General features: G+C 35.8%; 1 protein-coding gene across 2 annotated transcripts in view; it reads left to right on the top strand.

Annotated features, from left to right (window-relative positions):
• The window catches only part of Chm (CHM Rab escort protein), a 146,752-nt gene that overhangs the window by 108,781 nt on the left and 19,131 nt on the right, over positions 1-18,840 (top strand). For both annotated transcript variants that reach the window (XM_031367171.1, XM_031367181.1), the window contains 3 exons: positions 1,421-1,525; positions 3,847-3,910; positions 8,103-8,199. In XM_031367171.1, coding sequence (XP_031223031.1) covers positions 1,421-1,525; positions 3,847-3,910; positions 8,103-8,199 — 266 coding nt within the window. The remainder of the gene's footprint in view (positions 1-1,420; positions 1,526-3,846; positions 3,911-8,102; positions 8,200-18,840) is intronic.

The following is an 18,840-nucleotide window of genomic DNA, read 5'->3' as shown; positions in this document are numbered from 1 at the left end:
TGTTTAGAGCAATTCAGGTTACTTCAATTTTTAGCAGAATATTTTATTTAGTTTTAAATTTATTTATTTATTTATTCACTTTACAACCCAATATCAGTCCCTCCTTTCCTCCCAGTACCCCTCACACAAGTTCTTCCCCCATTCATTCTACCAAAACTTAAGACTTTGGGAAGGAGAAGCTCCCCTCTGGGTCTCACCTCCCATTAAACAACTCCCCATACACATCAAGTTGCTACAGGATTAGGCTCATCCTCTCCCACTGAGACCAGACAAAAAAAAAAAAACGATCCATTTAGGGATGTAAGATGCACAGGCAGGCAGGCAGGCAACAGGCTCAGGGACAGCCCCTGCTCCACTTGTTGGGGGACCCACATGAAGACCCAGCTTATACCAGAATATTCTATATATGATGTGAATGTGAAATCATTTGCTTACATTTTTATGAGGACCAGCATATAAGTTTATTTCTAATAAAATAATTCTGGTACCAAAAGAAGCTGTGACAAAAGCAAATTGATATTTCCATAATAAAAAGATATAGCAAACATAACAGTCATTTGCATATAGTTCCTGAAATATTGCATAGAAGCTTTGTCAGTGCTGGTAAGTCCGTTTCAAGGATGTCGCCCTTAGTCCATTAGTTTGGATAATGAGCCCTATAAAGTACATTTATAACTTGTGGCACTGCAAGGAGATGGATTCTAATTTTCATCCTTTTATCTAGACACATTGAAAGAAGGTCAATGGAGGGTTCTATATGATTCATTGTCCCAACACATATCAGATGACAGAGACCTGAGAATGTCCGTGCATAAGTGTTTTCCTTATTTGGAAAGAGCACTTGAAAGAAATCTTTCCATGATTATCCTTTGAAGTAAAGTGGAAACAGATATTAAAAGAAGCTCTATCCCTTTTTTTTCTGTTTAAAACATTATCAAACGCATGACCAGATAGCTATTCTTGAACAAAAGAGAAAGCAACACTTAACAGAAAAATAAAAAGCCTTTAGTGGCTTTTATAGACTGTGAATGATATAACACGATATTTAATAAGCTTTCTTTTCCTCTTAGAACTGTTAAAGGTGGTAAAAAAAGAAAGCTGATTTTCTAAACAAAGAAACAGCTTCTATGTTTCTAAATGTGAGGAAAGCTTGGAATTATGTAATGATGCTTTACTGGACCTACACTTACAGACTAATGACAATCAAAAGAAATATTTAAGTAACAGGATACGTGTATTTACAGTTTAAAAGATGTCAGAATAACAGCCAGAATATATGTCTAGTTCAGTGTCAGAAAATGTAGAGTAGTTGGCAATTTCTTTAAGCTTTACTAGATTTCAAATTCTGAATCAACAGTTCATTATTTAATTTTTTTCAATCATTAATATAATCTTTTCTCTATGCTTATCTTCTTTATAGATGTAAAGCAATGATAGATCAATTTGGTCAAAGGATAATCTCTAAACATTTCGTGATTGAAGATAGTTACCTTCCTGAGAATACATGTTCCCGTGTACAGTACAGGTAAGGTGTCCTCCACCCCATTACACAAAGGAAGGGAAACTTCTGTCCCTTCTCGTGGTTCTGTTTTTCTTTTTTCTTTTTTTTTTATTGAATACTTTCTTTATTTACATTTCAAATGTTATCTCTTTTCCTGGTTCCCCACCTCCCGAAACCCCCTATCCCATTTCCCCTTCTTCTATGAGGGTGTTCCCCTACCCAACCACTTATTCCCCCCTCCCTGCCCTTGAATTCCCAAACACTGGGGCATCCATCGAGCCTTCACAGGACCAAGGGCATCTCCTCCCATTGATGGATGACAAGGCCATCCTCTGCTACATATGCAGCTGGAGCCATGAGTCCCTCCATGTGTACTCCTTGGTCGATGGCTTAGTTGCTCGGAGCTCTGGGGGTTCTGGTTGGTTGATATTGTTCTTCCTAAGGGGTTGCAAACCCCTTCAGCTCCTTCAGTCCTTTCTCTAACTCCTCCACTGGGGACCCTGTGCTCAGTCCAATGGTTGGCAGCGAGCATCCACTTCTATATTTGTCAGGCTCTGACAGAGCTTCTCAGGAGACAGCTATATCAGGCTCCTGTCAGCAAGTTCTTCTTTGCATCTGCAATAGTGTCTGGGTTTAGTGATTGTTTACGGGATGGATCCCCGGGTAGGGCAGTCTCTGGATGCTCTCTCCTTAAATCTCTGCTCTACACTTTTTCTCCGTATTTGTTCCCCTGAATATTTTGTTCCCCTTTCTAAGAAGGACTGAATCACCTTGGTCTTCCTTCTTCTTGAGCTTCATGTTGTCTGTGAATTGTATCTTTGGTATTCCAAGCTTTTGAGCTAATATCCACTTATCAGAGAGTACATACCATGTGTGTTCTTTTGTGATTGGGTTACCTCACTCAGGATGATGTTTTCTAGTTCCATTCATTTCCCTAAGAATTTCATGAAGTCATTGTTTTCAATAGCTGAGTAGTACTTCATTGTGTAAATGTACCACATTTTCTGTATCCATTCCTCTGTTGAAGGACATCTGGGTTCTTTCCAGCTTCTGGCTATTATAAATATGGCTGCTATGAATATAGTGGAGCATGTGTCCTTATTACGTGTTGGAGCATCTTCTGGGTATATGTCCAGGAGTGGTATAGCTAGGTCCTCAAGTAGCACTATGTCCAATTTCCGGATGAACCGCCAAACTGATTTCCAGAGTGGTTGTACCAGCTTGTAATTCACCAGCAATTAAGGAGTGTTCCTCTTTCTCCACAACCTTGCCAGCATCTGAGTTTTTGATCTTAGCCATTGTGACTGGTGTGAGGTGCAATCTCAGGGCTGTTTTTGATTTGCATTTCCCTGATGACTAATGTTGTTGAACATTTCTTTAGGTGCTTCTTGACCATTCAATATTCCTTAATTGAAAACTGTCTGTTTAGGTCTGTACCCCATTTTTAATAGGATTATTTGATTCTCTGGAGTCTACCTTCTTGAGTTCTTTGTATATATGGGATATTAGCCCTCTATCAGATGTATGATTGGTAAAGATATTTTCCCAATCTGTTAGTTGCCATTTTGTCCTATTGACAATGTCCTTTGCCTTACAGAAGCTTTGCAGTTTTATAAGGTCCCATTTGTCAATTCTTGATCTTAGAGCATAAGCCATTGGTGTTCTGTTCAGGAACTTTTCCCCTGTGCCCATGTGTTTGAGCCTCTACCCCACTTTCTCCTCTATAAGTTTCAGCTGTATCGCAAATTAATAGTGATTAAAAAAAAAAACTGTATGGTGTTGGTACAGAGACAGGCAGGAAGATCAATGAAATAGAATTGAAGACCCAGAAATGAACCCACATACCTATGGTCACTTGATCTTTGACAAAGGAGCTAAAACCATCCAGTGGAAAAAAGACAACATTTTCAACAAATGGTGCTGGTTCAACTGGAGGTCAGCATGTAGAAGAATGCTAATCGATCCATTCTTATCTCCTTGTACAAAGCTCAAGTCCAAGTGGATCAAAGATCTCCACATAAATCGAGATACTCTGTTTTTCAAGTGCCATGCAGAGGTATACCAAACCAAAGGTATACTCGTATTTCTTACCTTTCTTCCCTACTTGGTTCTGTTTTGAGGGAAGCCCAGCAGAATTTCTTCTTTTTTGCCTCAGCTGGAGTTTGTCTGTAGGTCATGCATCCTTCTTTCTTGAGCCAAGAAAAGATTAAAGCAGAATTTGACTGGCTTTTGACACTTTTATCCTTACTTAAATCTTTGAAACATGCCTTCTGCTGGTTACATAACAATAAATGAAACTTATCCATGGAATCTGAATCACTGCTTTCCTCTTTTGTGCATTACAGGCAAATTTCCAGGGCAGTCCTGATTACAGATGGATCTGTACTAAAAACGGATTCAGATCAACAGGTGATTCAGTCCTCTGTTTTGTTTTTTTTTCCCTAGAATAAAAGGTGTGTATTTTAAGAAATACATGTACATGGTGAGTTCATTCCTACGCTAATTAACATGTCTGTCTTTACATAACATTTTTATGGCAAGAACAGTGAAAGTGCACTCTTAGCAGATTTTAAGTTTATATTATAACATTTCTAGGCATGGCCCCTTTGCTGTGCGTTTAATCTGTAAAAGTGAGCTTTCATTTAATTACTTGTCAAACAAGTGCCTTTTACTTAGCAGCCTGAGTCCTGGCCTCCTCGAAGACATTGGTAACTATGATAGCATGTCTGCCTTCAAATACTATATATCCTGGGGGGGTACAGATATACACAAATAGGAAGTGTAGTTCAGTGTGACAAGGATTAGTGTGATATAGTTTCAGGAAATAATATAGCAATTGATGTTTCACTCAGCACATTGGTCTGCCACTGTTGGTTTGATAGGTTTGGGTCTCCCATTAAACCATAGGGTTTGTGAATACATTTCAGGGTGACAGGGAGACAGAACTGCGAAGTGAGCAAGTAGAGGCAATTCTTGGAAGAAGCTAAGCTATGAAATGTAGCCCCTGACGAGCAATGTGGAAGGCTATCTTTTAAAAGGTTACTATGTATTTTATCTGTTTAAACAGAGTCAGCAAAGGAGTTGAGATAGTGGGGCAAGAAAGAGTAATTGATGAGTTGAAGTCCAACCAAAATCAGAGATGAGCCAGGCAAAGCACTGCCCATAGAAATGTGACTTATGTTGAAACAGAAGAATGAAAATGGGCCTATTTCTAAGCTTGGGAGTTGACAAATTCTGATCTTTAAATTCCAAGTGAAGTCTTCTTTCAAGTATGAGGCTTACAAGCAAGCCAAACCTCAGAAACAAAAAACAAAAAAACCATAGGATAATCACTTCATGAGTGCCCTGTTCTATGTATGTTTTCTTAAGTAGCATCAAGGGTCCAGTCAAGCCTGGAGATTGTAGACTTACAGGATCATGAGTCTGCTCCCCCCCCCATATCTTTTAATCTTTTATTACCATTTTGTCATTTCATAGACATATAAACCATTATCCCTCTATATGTTCTGATTATTATCATCTCCTACTTTCTTCCTTTCCTTTGCCATAGATGCAACAGTGGGTATCCTTCTAATACCTGCAGTTCCCATGTTGCTAGGACCTTCTCTGCAGCAACAGAGGAACTTCTCTTTCCCATGTCTGGTTATTAATTGTATCTGTATCAGTGAGGACCACTTGAGAGAACTACATAACCAAACAGATTGGCCCTCCCACATAGTCATGGTTTCAGCTGCACTCAGCTGGGTCCTGTTCACATTACAAATTCTCCTGGTTTTTGATCACTTGCTTATTCACCTCAATGGCTAGTACCAGTATTCACTTTCTAACCTGCTCTGTTCATCTTCTTGTTTCTCTGGGAAAAATAAAATAACCACCATGCACAAAGGAACTTGAAGTTCTACCCTATCACTCATGATATATGTGTAACCTGACTGAGGAGTCTGTCTCTCCCTTGACCATTGGTAACCTCCTTCACAGGTGCCTTTGATACATACATGAACACTTGTGTGAGCACACATACATAAAACTCACTCTTTCATACACACATACAGACACATCCACTGAGTTTTTAAATTATAAACAAACAAAACTACCCATTCTCTTAACTCTGTCTCCATCTCTACTGAGTACTGATTCTCTCGAGCCTTTTAAATAGCATTTTCTGTACAAGATTCTTGATGCTTCTATCTCCTGAACTCACAGTCTTCTGTCCATACACTTTTACTACAATTTATCTTGCTGAATATATTAAAAAGCATGATATTCAGGGTCAGGGTGTACTTTTTTTTCTTTCAAATCTTCTATTTGTACATATATTTTTATTGGATATTTTCTTTATTTACATTTCAATTGTTTTCCCCTTTCCAAGTCTCCCCTTCAGAAATCCCCTATCGCATCCCCCCTCACCCTGCCTTTATGAGGTGCTCCCCCCCACCTACCCACTCCCACCTTCTAGCCCCTATACTGGGGATTGAACTCCCTCAGGCCCAATGGCCACTCCTCCCACTGACATCCAACAAAGCCATCCTCTGCCACATAGAGGCCAGAGCCATGGGTCCCTCCATGTGTATTCTTTGGTTGGTGGTCCAGTCCCCAGGAGCTTCATGTGGGTTGGCCAGTTGACACTGTTTCTTCCCCCATGGGGCTGCAAACCCCCCTCAGCTCCTTCAGTCCCATCTCCAACTCCTCCATTGGGGATCCTGTGCTCAGTCCAATGGTTGGCTGAGAGCATCCGCCTCTGTATTTGTCAGGCTCTGGCAGAGCAGGGGGCAATTTTTAATGTTTTCTGCTAGAACTTTGCTGATGGTTTTGACGATATTTTTTGCTGTCTTTGGCTTCCATGCCCTGTGTTTTCCTCATAATACTGACAGTTCCTTCTCTGCATATCTGAAGCTCTTTTTTATCCTATCATTTAATATCAAAATTATCCCTCCATCCAACTACATTATACTTCTCTTTGCACACACAACAACAAAGGATTCCGTGTATCCCCATAGTCCCAACTGCACATCAATGCTGGAGGGCCACCTCTTGGAGGCCCAAGGGTGCCAGAACTATATGTCAAAGATCCGTTGGGTATCTCTCAAGAGATAGTCACTTAGAGGTGTAGCCACTGTCTTGTTTTCCCACTGCTTGTCGTCTTGTGCTCACTGTTGCTGAGAACAGAGCTGATAACTGTTCAAGCCACACAAACTTCCTTCACTCTGACATCTCCTCAACCTTTACGTCCTACCCATGTACTTCATAAATGTGGTCTCAGTTCTTTTCTTTCTCACGGTTTATTTACTACTCCCATGTATACTATCTCTTCATTGTAACTGGTCACTCTGCTTGCTTCATATCAGTCTTTTTCAGATCCATCTTTCCTCCATATATTTGAGAAAGTTATAGTCCTCTGTTACCTCCAGCTCCTTCCTCTCTTTCCCTTTCTCTCTTCCCACTTCTTTTTATATCTTCCCCTTGAATCGTAGGTAGAACTAAGAATCGTAGAGAACAGGGAAAAACAGGCACACTTCATGGTGATAGTAGAGGGCTGACTAGATTCTCCCTTAACATCTCCTCTGTGAAACATCAGGCCTCCAACATCTCAGCTTTCAGGTGAGAGAGGTGCTCCAGTAGAACAATACTGATTGTATCTCAGTAATAAATCATGGTAATTGCAGGAGCCTCAAGAAATTCTTCTATGTTGGTTGAGTAATTAAAGGAACGTTTTCAGTTATTGCAGGAGCCTCAAGAAATTCTTCTATGTTAGTTGAGTAATTAAAGGAACGTTTTCAGTTATGGCCATATTTTTAGTCCTAGTCATTTCATTATTTCACAGTGTTCAGTGTCTTGGTGGTTTCTCTCTCTTTGATGCTAAAGTACATTTTCTATCCTTAATAGCAGCAGAGGGAGTTAAAAGGAACATGGAGACCTGTTTTTGAGATATCATAAGCCCCAAAATAGATGGCAAATAGGACAGTATTGCTATCAAAACAATTTCTATTTTAAAGCTGTGTTGTAGTTGCTTCCTTTTTGGGGTATGAATATGGCCTTCCTAGTTAAAATGTAACCACAGCACATGTAGGAAAAGGGGAAGATGGTGGTTTCTCTTTTGCTAGCATTTCTTTAAGAGGATATAATTTTCTCAGATTGAAGATTCCATAGAGGAATAACACTGAAACCTTAGCTCTTCAGAGAACCATTGGTCTAGTGGTCATGTGAAGCCTTTACAATATGAGCCATATAACGTATAAATAGTAGGTAAGGTCACTTATTGTTATTATCTGATTTCAAGGAGCAGAGTGCTTATATTTTAACAATAATAATAACAGTTGCATTCCATTCTGAATAGTGTGTGATATGTGATGGATGGAATCAGTGTTAAGAATTAGAATTATTTGTGGTTGATGAGAATCATATAAACAATAAATAATGAAGAAATTGGATATTGAGACATGTGTGTTACATGTTTTATACTTTACTCCAAAATAAAATGATTATAAGCCAAATTTGTATTCAAATATCAAAGGATATCTGAGAACTTGGAAGTTAGCTCTATCAAGATAGCAAAATAAAAGAGACCCAGCAGCTATTTCTGTTATGTATTCCTGGCTTTCAGGTCTCCATTTTGACGGTGCCAGCAGAAGAGCCAGGAGGTTTTGCTGTTCGAGTCATTGAGTTATGCTCTTCAACCATGACATGTATGAAAGGCACATGTAAGCATAGTAATCTCTCTTTTTCTCTCTCTCTCTTTTCTAAGTGCTACCTTAAAACTTAGTTATTAAAATTTCTATTGATTACATAATACAAAAATATCTGTATTAGACACACTACTGGTTTTGATACATATATACATTGTATAATGTACTACTTAATGTTGAAAGTTTCTATGCAGAAAATCTTGTCATCTTCAAAGAATGATGAACTCCAGCTTTTAACAGTGTGGATATCTTTTATTAAAATCATGTATTGTCCAATTGTTCTAGCTAGGACTTCTACCAGTGTGGTGAATAGAAGCAATGAATGTGGATGTGCATCTCTTTAAAGATATACCTTGCCCATCTTTCTGTCATACTGGGAACTTAACATGCAGCATCTTGTATGCTAGATGATCTAGTGCAGAGCCACTTCAGCCTTAATATTCATTGTTGACTTTAACACAGTTTCTTTACTTATTTGCAGAAAATGAGCATCAAGAATGATAACTGTATGGACTTAAAGAACTTGACATTAATTTTAATAGTGATTTTTACAGTGCTTAATATTTACCCAGTACCCTAGGGAGAAGTGGGTTTCCCCTCTGTGTCTCACTTCCTCTAGGTAGGTGCGAGTTCAAGTTTCCAGAACATAGCAAAATAGCGCCACAGCTGGGAAGCAAGTGTTCAATACACAGAACTATGGCAAATACTTCATGTCTAAACTATATCAATATGTGATTCAATTTACCATATGGGATATTTATTTTTAAATCACTGTGATGCATAAATGTTTTACATGATTGTGACATGTGACTAACTTTTTCTTTGTTATATTTCAACAAATACAGATTAGAGAGAACTGTGACATTTGTCTTCCTGAGCCTGAGTTACCTCATTCAATATGATCTCTTAGGGAAAGGGTTCTATCCCTTTCCCTACAGAGTTCATTATTTAATTTTTCTTTTCAACTAAATAGTATTTCATAGTTCATATGAACCACATTTTTATTGTCAGTCAAAAGGACATTTAGGTATTGTTTTTGTCTCATGGAGTAAACCTCAATTCCAATCAAAAGGTGGTTGCTCGCTCCCATAACATTTGTGCCACGATAACATCAGTATATCTTGTAGCCCGTTCTCTATTCTAGGCCACAAGGGGCCACAGGGTATGTGGATGGATGATATGGATTATTAATTCTCTCCTCTGGTACTCTACAGACTATCTACCTCCTAGCAGCATCAGTGGGGGTGCAGCTTCTAGTTGGGTGCCAGGTTGACATCTCAGTGTTCAATGACACAGGTATTGCCTTCAGAAATAGAACTTTGCCATCAGGTTGTGGAGAACAACCAATAACCATAGCAACCTTTGATGTTTGGTGGGAGCATCTGTGGAACCCCTTTGGCCAACAATTCTGTAAGCTGCAATTCATTCCTGTCACTTGGAGCTTTTACTTGGTAGCATAAGATGTCTAGCTGGGATGCTGTCTTCTCTGTTATCTTAGCAAACATCTACAGTAGTAGATTTCCATATGCTTTTTCAAAAGGCCTTTAGTGTTAGCTGTCCCTTCCCATATCCCCTCCTTTACCTTGATCTCCCATCCCCTTTTCTTTACCCTCCTAGAGAAGTTACCCATTTATTGTTCCACAACACTCTTTTTTCCTCTCTGGTAGATTTCCTCCTCTCCCCTTCTCCCTTAGGAATTATGTAACTACTCTGATTATTTTGTCTTGTGCCTTTATGCCTTTGTGTATATGATTCCTTTCAACTAGAGTGACCTTGACAACTATTTAAATCCTTCATCCTTCAGACTGTAATTCAGATGTTACTGTGTTTCTTTTAGTGCCTCATTCCTGCAGTGATGCTTTTGTACCATTGTTTAGATAGAGCCCTGTGTTTTTCTATAGATTAACAATTCCATATTATTTACTATTTATTCTACATTAATGATTATAGTAATAGATTATATATATTAAGTACCAAGTATATGCTTGTACCATGATTGACTATATTTTTGTACAACTTATAACAGTTCTAAGATAGATGCAGCTCATTCATTGTGCATTCTATCATTTTAGCTAGACAAAGGAAGCATCAAAAACACAATGCTCTTAAGGGTGACAGAAAAGATAAGCAGGATTTGAACCTAGAATTTAAGCAACAATTTAAACTTACATTTTAATCAGTGCTCTAAACTGCTTCTCAGAGCAATTCCAACATGACTATAGATGGAATGTTTTTCTTCAAAATAAAAAGAGCAGGATTATGGCTTACTGTATATATATATATATATATATATATATATATATATATATATATATTTTCCTTAAGCATGTAATTATTCATGCTTAGCCCCATTAAAAATGAAAGTGAACATAGATGTACTTTTATAAAAACATAACAGCATATGATAAAGGGTTTGTTAATTAGCTTTATTAAATGAGTCTCATGAGAAAAGCAGGTATCATTCTTGTTCTAACCTAAAGTTTCTAAGTAGTGTACCCATTAGGTTTAGCAAATGAAAAATGGAAAAAATTTAAAGAACTTTGTCTTCATAAGTAATGAAGCTGGAAAATGTATTTAAGTAAGTTGTTTTAATCTCATATACCTGAAATTCTGGGGATCAGTTTCTCTCTTGACTTCATAGGAAATGTAAAGAGAACACTGGTATTATTAAAAAAAAAAAAAAAACTTTGGTTCAAGTGTCTACAGAATTACCTCAATTTAGTTATTTCACTTGGTTCAGTTTTTAGCTTACCGTGCCTTGTTTCTTCACTAAAAGATTCTGCTGTTAAATTTTGTGGATGTGTGTGTATGTGGTAATAGGAATGTATATGTAAAACAACTGATCCTAGCCACATCCCCTAGCTATCCTGGCAATTTCTATGTCTTCCTTGGGAATTAGCCTAAATGGTATTTAGAGAAATGGAGTTGTACAAGCCTCCAGAAGCCACTAGTTACGCAGACGCTGTTTTTTTGTCATGTATGACAGTAAGACCGGCCAGGGTCGTTTGGCTTCTGATTCCCTTGCTGCCTCACTTGTTTCTACCTCGATACAATTTCCTCTGTGATTTTTACTATAGCTTATTCACTTTATATCACTTTAATACCGGGAATGTAAACAAACTGGCTGTTTTCTCTTGCTCCTAGCCTGAAAGAGGTAAGTTTGAGTTCATTACTTGTCTTCTGCCTTGTACCAGAGAAAAAGAAAAATTTTTGATCATTTTAAATCTTTTCATTTATTATACAGTATGTTATATTAAAGTTAATAGAGATAATAGCTGGACATAATATGTAACAAGACAAGAAAGATTCTGAGTAGAAACTGATATATTTATCATTTACTTACTATTGCTTAGTTGATATTTGCCTTCTGATTTTTCTTCTTTTCTTATGCTTTAAGCCTGTTCACAGACATTTAGGAGCAATTTATAACTCAGATATTAAAAGGTCTTTAATGACATATTTCCTGTTGCTTCCTTACTTAAGAGTCATTGCTGCATTGATGTCATATATAGTTTCAAGTTGTTCTGTTCTTCGCCAGTCTTCTAAAATAGAATTAGTCTGATTATATCATGGAAGGCTTCCACATGTCTGATACTCTTCTCCTCTCTCTCTGTCTCTCTCTCTGTCTCTGTCTCTCTCTCTGTCTCTCTCTGTCTCTGTCTCTGTCTCTCTCTCTCTCTCTCTCTCTTTCTCTCATCTATTTCAAGTCAGGGAAAAATACAGGCAAATATACTATGCTTTTATTTTGTATGATCAAACGTGCTTCTGCCTCATTTATTTTTCTCATCTGAAGCTCCCCAATGATAAACATTACTTCATTCTGAATGTTCCACCATCATTCTCTTACAAACTACTGCTCAGTGTCTTTTGAGGGTTTTCTCTTTTTTCCTGAAACTTTGAATAAAGCACATCATGGACATAATAGAACGTGTTCCTAAAATTAACATAATTATTTCCTCAGTCTAATTCAGAAACATATTTTATTTCTTTTTCTTGTCAAACATTCTGGAAAATGCTAAGTAGAACTATGTTATGTGTTAAGAATATACATTTTGGATTCTCTTTTCTGAATTTCTCATATTCATTCTAATTATGGTAAACTGTGAATGATAATCCAGTTTGCTTGTGATATATAGCTATCAAAAACTAAAATAGTACCCCAAAATAATTCTACACATGCAAACTTTATGTATTTTCAGGCATTTAACTATAAAGGTATTTTGAAATGACTTGTTTTTCCTGTGCACAATTAGTAGAAAAGCACATTTCTAGATGATTATATTATATATATATATATGTATATATATATATGTGTATATATATACATATATATAAAATCTATCTATCCCCTCACACTTACACACACACACACACACACACACACACACACACACACAGAGCCAGATAAATGGAACAAAGCACCTGTACTTGCCTGAAACCAGACTGTAATGATGGAATCCTGAGTGAAACTCATCATTCTTCTTATTGGAAGAATCACTTGACAAATGTTGGCAAGCACTGTAACTAATGTAGTTATACCAGAGTAAATCAGATGTAATCCACATATATTCCAATGAGGCTGACTGTATCCATTCCTCAGAGGAAACAAAATGAGAATTATAGAAAATAAATTATGTGAACTTTGGTGACTTAAGTTATGGTTGTTAAAGAAATGCACTTTAAATATTCTAGAGATTACCCAAGAGCCAATCAACTTCTTTGTAAGATGCACTTCATACAAAATTATGACTTTTATTGTAAAGATGGGCAAAGATTTAAGTGTTGAAAGATTTTGAGATGTTAAAATCTGTTTGTTCTAACATATGCTTGAAACAAACTTACTGCTTTCAGAAAAAAGCTGATAACTTTTTATTAAAAATATCTTTTTATACTTTAATGGTAGTCTTTACCTCTTAAAATTTTGAATATAATTACATATGTTATGAACAAAATATGATATTATGATCTATATACATTGTCAAATCTATAGCTGAAATGATTAACATATCCATCACTGCATATACATATGTGTATTCATATATATATATATACTCATATCTATATATACACACACTTTGAAAAATCTGTTGTTCATGCAGTTCATTCTAGTGCCCCAAATGTATACTAATCATTAAGCTTGTTGCTCATGTTCAACCAAAACTTTGCACACTTTGTTAGTTGTGTCTTTTTCCTCTTCTACCCTTGGTTATGACTTTTCTTGTATTCCCATAATGCTGACTTTTAAAAGTTGTGTGTGTGTGTGTGTGTGTGTGTGTGTGTGTGTGTGTGTGTATAGTTGGGGAGAAAATATGTATGTTACTAACCATACTTTAACCTTTATTTGTTTTATATATGCAGAGGGTCAGAAAACAAGATAAATAAACTTGTCTATAATACCTGTACTATTAGCATAAGAAAGTCTTTGGCAAGAAATTGGGCAGTAAATTTTATAATGTCTTGGGTGCTTACACTTTCTGGTTTTCGTCTATGTAAAAAAAACAAGCCCTTGGATAAGTGACAGATTACTGTACTTGCAATGATAAGGAGAGACCAGTGCTTAAAGCTGCACATTCCATAGCCCTGATTAGGTAAGTTAATATATAGGTTGTAAAGGAGTAATACTACATTTCTAAAAATACTTACATTAAATCAAATTCACGTTCCCTTGGCTAATTTGGTTTTGTGCTATTAGGATGGTTAAGAATTTGACATTGTGATCTGTAAAACTAAACAAGTTGTATTATATACTAAATGAAGGATTTTTTTTTCCCTAAGATCACTTATGAATGAGCAAACATCATCTCTGTAACCTTTCCATTTGACATTCAAGTTCATGGTTTTTTATAGTTGTTATTCATATGCTGTGCAGTTTGTAATTTTTTTCCATACATAATAATCAGGCAGCAACAGCTGTTTTATTCTGGGATTTTATGTTACAGGAAGTTATTTATCTGTAATATGATTATAGATTTGTGAATATCCTATAATAATGAATAATCTAAAGTTTTACGTAGGATTTTGTTTGTATACTCCTTTTTGCTTTTACAACCCTAATGAGAAAATGTTACATACCTTTTATAAAATGAGTTTACATATTTTAAAAGTTTTCAGTATCTTCTTTCATTTTTTATTCCTGCTTGAAATGTGATATTTCACATTATTTTTATTAGTATTGTTACAAATCACAGATTTTATTTTACAAGCAATCCTAACATTTTTTTTCTTCTTGATCTTAGGTTAACATTCTGGAATTTTTTTTTTTCACCTGAAATCTTTCTCTGAAAGTGCAAGTAGGGTCAAGTTTTTCAAGGTTGAATTTTGAAACTAAATTGTGTGATATATGTCAAACTCAGTTCCCCATTTGGCACTATAAAGGAAATATGATTTCTAACCCTTTCCCTTTTATGGACACAGCCATGTATTCTTATTTGTGCTATATTACATAAATTACTGTTGGCTTTATGACTACATGTGAAAGATAAATTATGAGCCACATCAGTCCCTATACATATAAATTATGACTTTATAGTTGACTAGCCTATGTTGCAAAATCCCTTAAAAACCTTTGGAACAGATTTGTGGGCTTGTAGGTAGTGAATTCTACCTAAGTCTGCTTTCAGTGCATTCTAACTTCAGAACCTTTTTCAATAGCCATTTACTTACTCATGGTTTATATTCGGGTTTTAATGCTATCCATTGGTTTAAAATTCTATTATCATTTTTTTTAAACTATGGTTTTAAGTAGGGAGTTGGCTTCATAAGCCTTTAGCAGTGGTCGTGCAGATGACCTAATACCACTCCACTGCTTAGTCATGAAGACACTAAGGCCTGAGAGAGAAACTGTCTTAGCATTGCAGATATAGAAAGCTGAAGAAAAATGAGTCCGGAACCATATAATCATGATATACTATCTCATCCAGCTATTGGATATTACACTTGTCTTTTCTGTTGTGCTCCTATGTCTTTCTGTGTATTTCTTAGTGGAAATCCTGTGTGTTCCTAAATATCTTGTGAAAGATATATCAGTGTTCCAAAATAAATTTTATGAGTAGTTACTTCTGGTTTTATGTTGAAAGAGCTTTGACTTTAAATGTTAGGTTTTTGTTTTTTTTTTTTTTTGGTTTTTTTCAGTAATAACTTGTTGTGATTAGTAACCAGTTTTGGAAGGGTTATCATTGCATTCTAAGAATTAAATGTTATTTTAAAATATAATTGCTTAATTTCAATACTAGTCTTATATATATTGTTATCACAAGAATGAAATGCATTGAGTTATCTTTTTAGCCTGGTAAGCCTTCAAGCAGTTTGTGAATGAGGTAAAAGGAATATAATTTGTAAATCTCACAGTTAGGATTTGCATTTTATTTTTGTCAGTAATAATTTAACATGATGCCTTTGGGGAATGTCATAACATGTATTGCATATTGTATAATGTTAGTAACAGTTGTCAATAGGTGCTAGTTAAATATAATGCTTTTAGGAAAATGTTTACCCTGCCTGATCTAATTTGTAGGACTTGTTCACATTTATTGAGTAAGATAATTCCTTGGAGAAAAATTAAACTTGTAAAATGTGAGTATGTTATAGAGAAGAGGAGAAATATGATAATATATTGTACAGGTTAATGCAGCCACATATTTTTCATTATGTATCCATCGAACACAGCTATGTTTACAAATACAATTTTCATAAGGCTCAAATAATTTCAAATACTGTTAGTTTTAACATTATTAATATTTATTTATACTAGCAAAACCATAATATCCCTGTAAATGTATTCATTGGAATCTAATTAGTAGGCGTATATTATAAGAGCATATGGAATAGAATTTTTGAGAATTTTACAGGGCTGTAAACTTAACTATTTAAACAACTAAATTTCTTTTGGGTTGAATAGATAATATAATGTTCACATATTAATCCAAATGCTGTTAATATATGATGCATTTAAAATATAAACAGAAAAGTAAAATTTATTGATATCTATCACTTGGTGTTTTAGAAGAAGCAAGGGTTGAACATGTATATGGTAACTTCCATGTAGTTACCATACCATATGAAGTGTTTCTTGTTATCAGGTACCACTGATCTTAATAACTGTGTGTGTTTTCTATAGATGGTGGCAATCCCACTATATCTTTTTATAAGAGTAGAGAAGGCAAATGGTCCACCGGTAAATAACCCGATAATGTCAAGCACTGGCCCAGTTCTTCCATTTACTAACTTTGGGAAATCTGTTTCATTTCACCATCTATGCGTTTTTTCAATTAGAAAATGATAATGTTATATGAGTGGGATAAAATATTATTTATAACATGCATACAGTAATGGTAGAATAATTCATATATTATAGACAATTCTAAGACTTAAAATTCACTAAGAATTTTAAAAATGTATCATATAATAATTTTGTGAGTATTTCTTGGCAGATTTAATTTGAGGATGGTAAGATCTCTTTGTATTTTATTTGCTTCTGTCTTGGTAGATCAGTTTCCTGCATTTCATATAGAAACCAGTTATATTTTATTCATATCATAAGTGTATATGCAGATACATTGGTGTATACACATGTTTCTTCAACAGTACTCATGACAAGAAAATTTTACTAGCAACAAATATTCATGAAACACTGACTAATTAAAAGTTTTAAGAAATAAAGAAAAGTGGTTTTTAAAGCTTGGCCCTGCAAAGGACTCATGAGGTATAAAATTGATAGTTCAGTTTCAAAAGTAATCCTAATTAAAAGTAACAATCAAAGTCTCCAATACAAAGAAGCAGAGAAAGTTATAATTCATAAACTAACCTGTAATATGACTTTTTGGTACATCAGAAGGCTTCAAAGTTTGGGTTTTGTTCATGTGTAAAACTTCCCAGTGGTTTGGGAGAGACTCTGAGGGTTAAAGTGCTTGTTTAAAGGACTTGAATTTGCATCCCCAAAACCCAGGTGAAAAATAAAAAGCCCAGCAGGGCCCCACACTTCAGTGCTGAAAGCCAGAGATAGATCCCTAGGGCTGTTTGGCAATCCATTCTAGATGAAACCAAGAGTTCCCAGCTTCAGTAAAAAGACTGTCTCAGAAATGAAAGTCCTTTTGAGGAAGACATCTGGAACATCAGCCTCTGGCCTCAACCCATCCTCACAGGGGAACTCACCTCCCTTTCACACATACACATCACACATTCTCTCATAGACAGATACACACAGAGTTCCCCATTTTAGGCATAGATATTTTATATCATTTGCATGTGGAACTGACTTTCACTATATATTATTATACAAAGGAGCATATTTCAATGTGACATATGCATATACTCATGTAATGTGCTTTGGTAATATTCATACACACACACACCACTCTTCTTAGTGTTCCCCCCCTTTCCTTCTTACAGCCTACTACTCCCACTTTAGTTTTCATGTCCTTTCCCTGAAATTCCTTCCACTTAAGAAATAAAAAGATGTTTTTCTTTTTAATTATTATTTTATTTATTTACATTCCAGTCGTTGTCCCCTTCTCAGTCCCCCTCCCACAGTTCCTTCTCCTATTCCTCCTCCCCCCTTGCCTCTGAAAGGATGCCCCTCCCCCACCAGGCCTCCTCTGATAGGTTCTACCAGCAGCTCAGAGACAGAAGCACATACTTACACCCAACCATTGGACTGAAGTTGGGGACCCCTAGAGTTGAATTAGGGGAAGGATTGACAAAGCTAAAGGGGAGAGCGACCACAAGACCAACAATCTTAACTAAGCCAGATCCTGGGGAGCTCCCACAGACTGAGCCACCAACCAGGCAGCATACATGGGCTGGTCAGAGGCCCTCAGCGCATATATAGCAGAGGGCTGCCTGGTCTGGCCTCAGTGGGAGAAGATGAGCTTAATCCTAGAGATTAATGTCTTTTAAGTGTGACTTACTTTGTTTAGCATAACAAACTCCAACCATTTTCCTATATATCACATGATTTGGTTCTTTTTTGTTTCTGGGTAAAGTTCTAGAGTGCATCTATGCTATGTTTTCTGTATCTATGGACACAGAACGAATTTTAATGATGAATTTTGATTTGGGCTTTCATTACAAAATTTGAAAATCCTTTCAGGGCTTTTAAAAAATTCTACTATTTTGAAATAAACTCTTAGAGAAGAAATAGCTATGCATTTTAGTGGTGTATTATAAAAAGAACTTCTTGGTACTCTCTGTTCTCTATTAGATTGGTTTTTTTTTCTTTCTTTTTTGCTGTTATTTTATCCCTGTACACATTTCTATCTTCCAGTACACAAGACTTTCTCTTTGTGCATGTGCCTTCAGACATTCTATCAGACTACACTCTTTTACCTTTTTTCAAAGATATTTTTGTACATGATATTACATTCTCTATCCTAAACATTATTCAAGTCTAGGCAACATGAATTTGTATATGCAAAAATAAGTAATTAGAATTTCTGCAAATACACTCTTGATGCCATTTTATGGACTTAGAAGTTTTATAATTTTATAATTTTATAATTCAAACTAAGCAGCAGTATTACCCAAAAAAGGTTTATGAAATCACTGTAATGAATAGGTTATTATCAACCAAGTATATATAATGGATTCTTTTTTGAGCTAAGAAATGCTTTCTTTACTCCTTCCCAAATCCTTGTGTGTGTGTGTGTGTGTGTGTGTGTG

This window comes from Mastomys coucha, chromosome X (genome assembly GCF_008632895.1).
Source record: "Mastomys coucha isolate ucsf_1 chromosome X, UCSF_Mcou_1, whole genome shotgun sequence".
NCBI lineage: Eukaryota > Metazoa > Chordata > Mammalia > Rodentia > Muridae > Mastomys > Mastomys coucha.
Note: the sequence above shows the minus strand (reverse complement) of the source record. Positions and strands in the feature narration are given on the sequence as shown.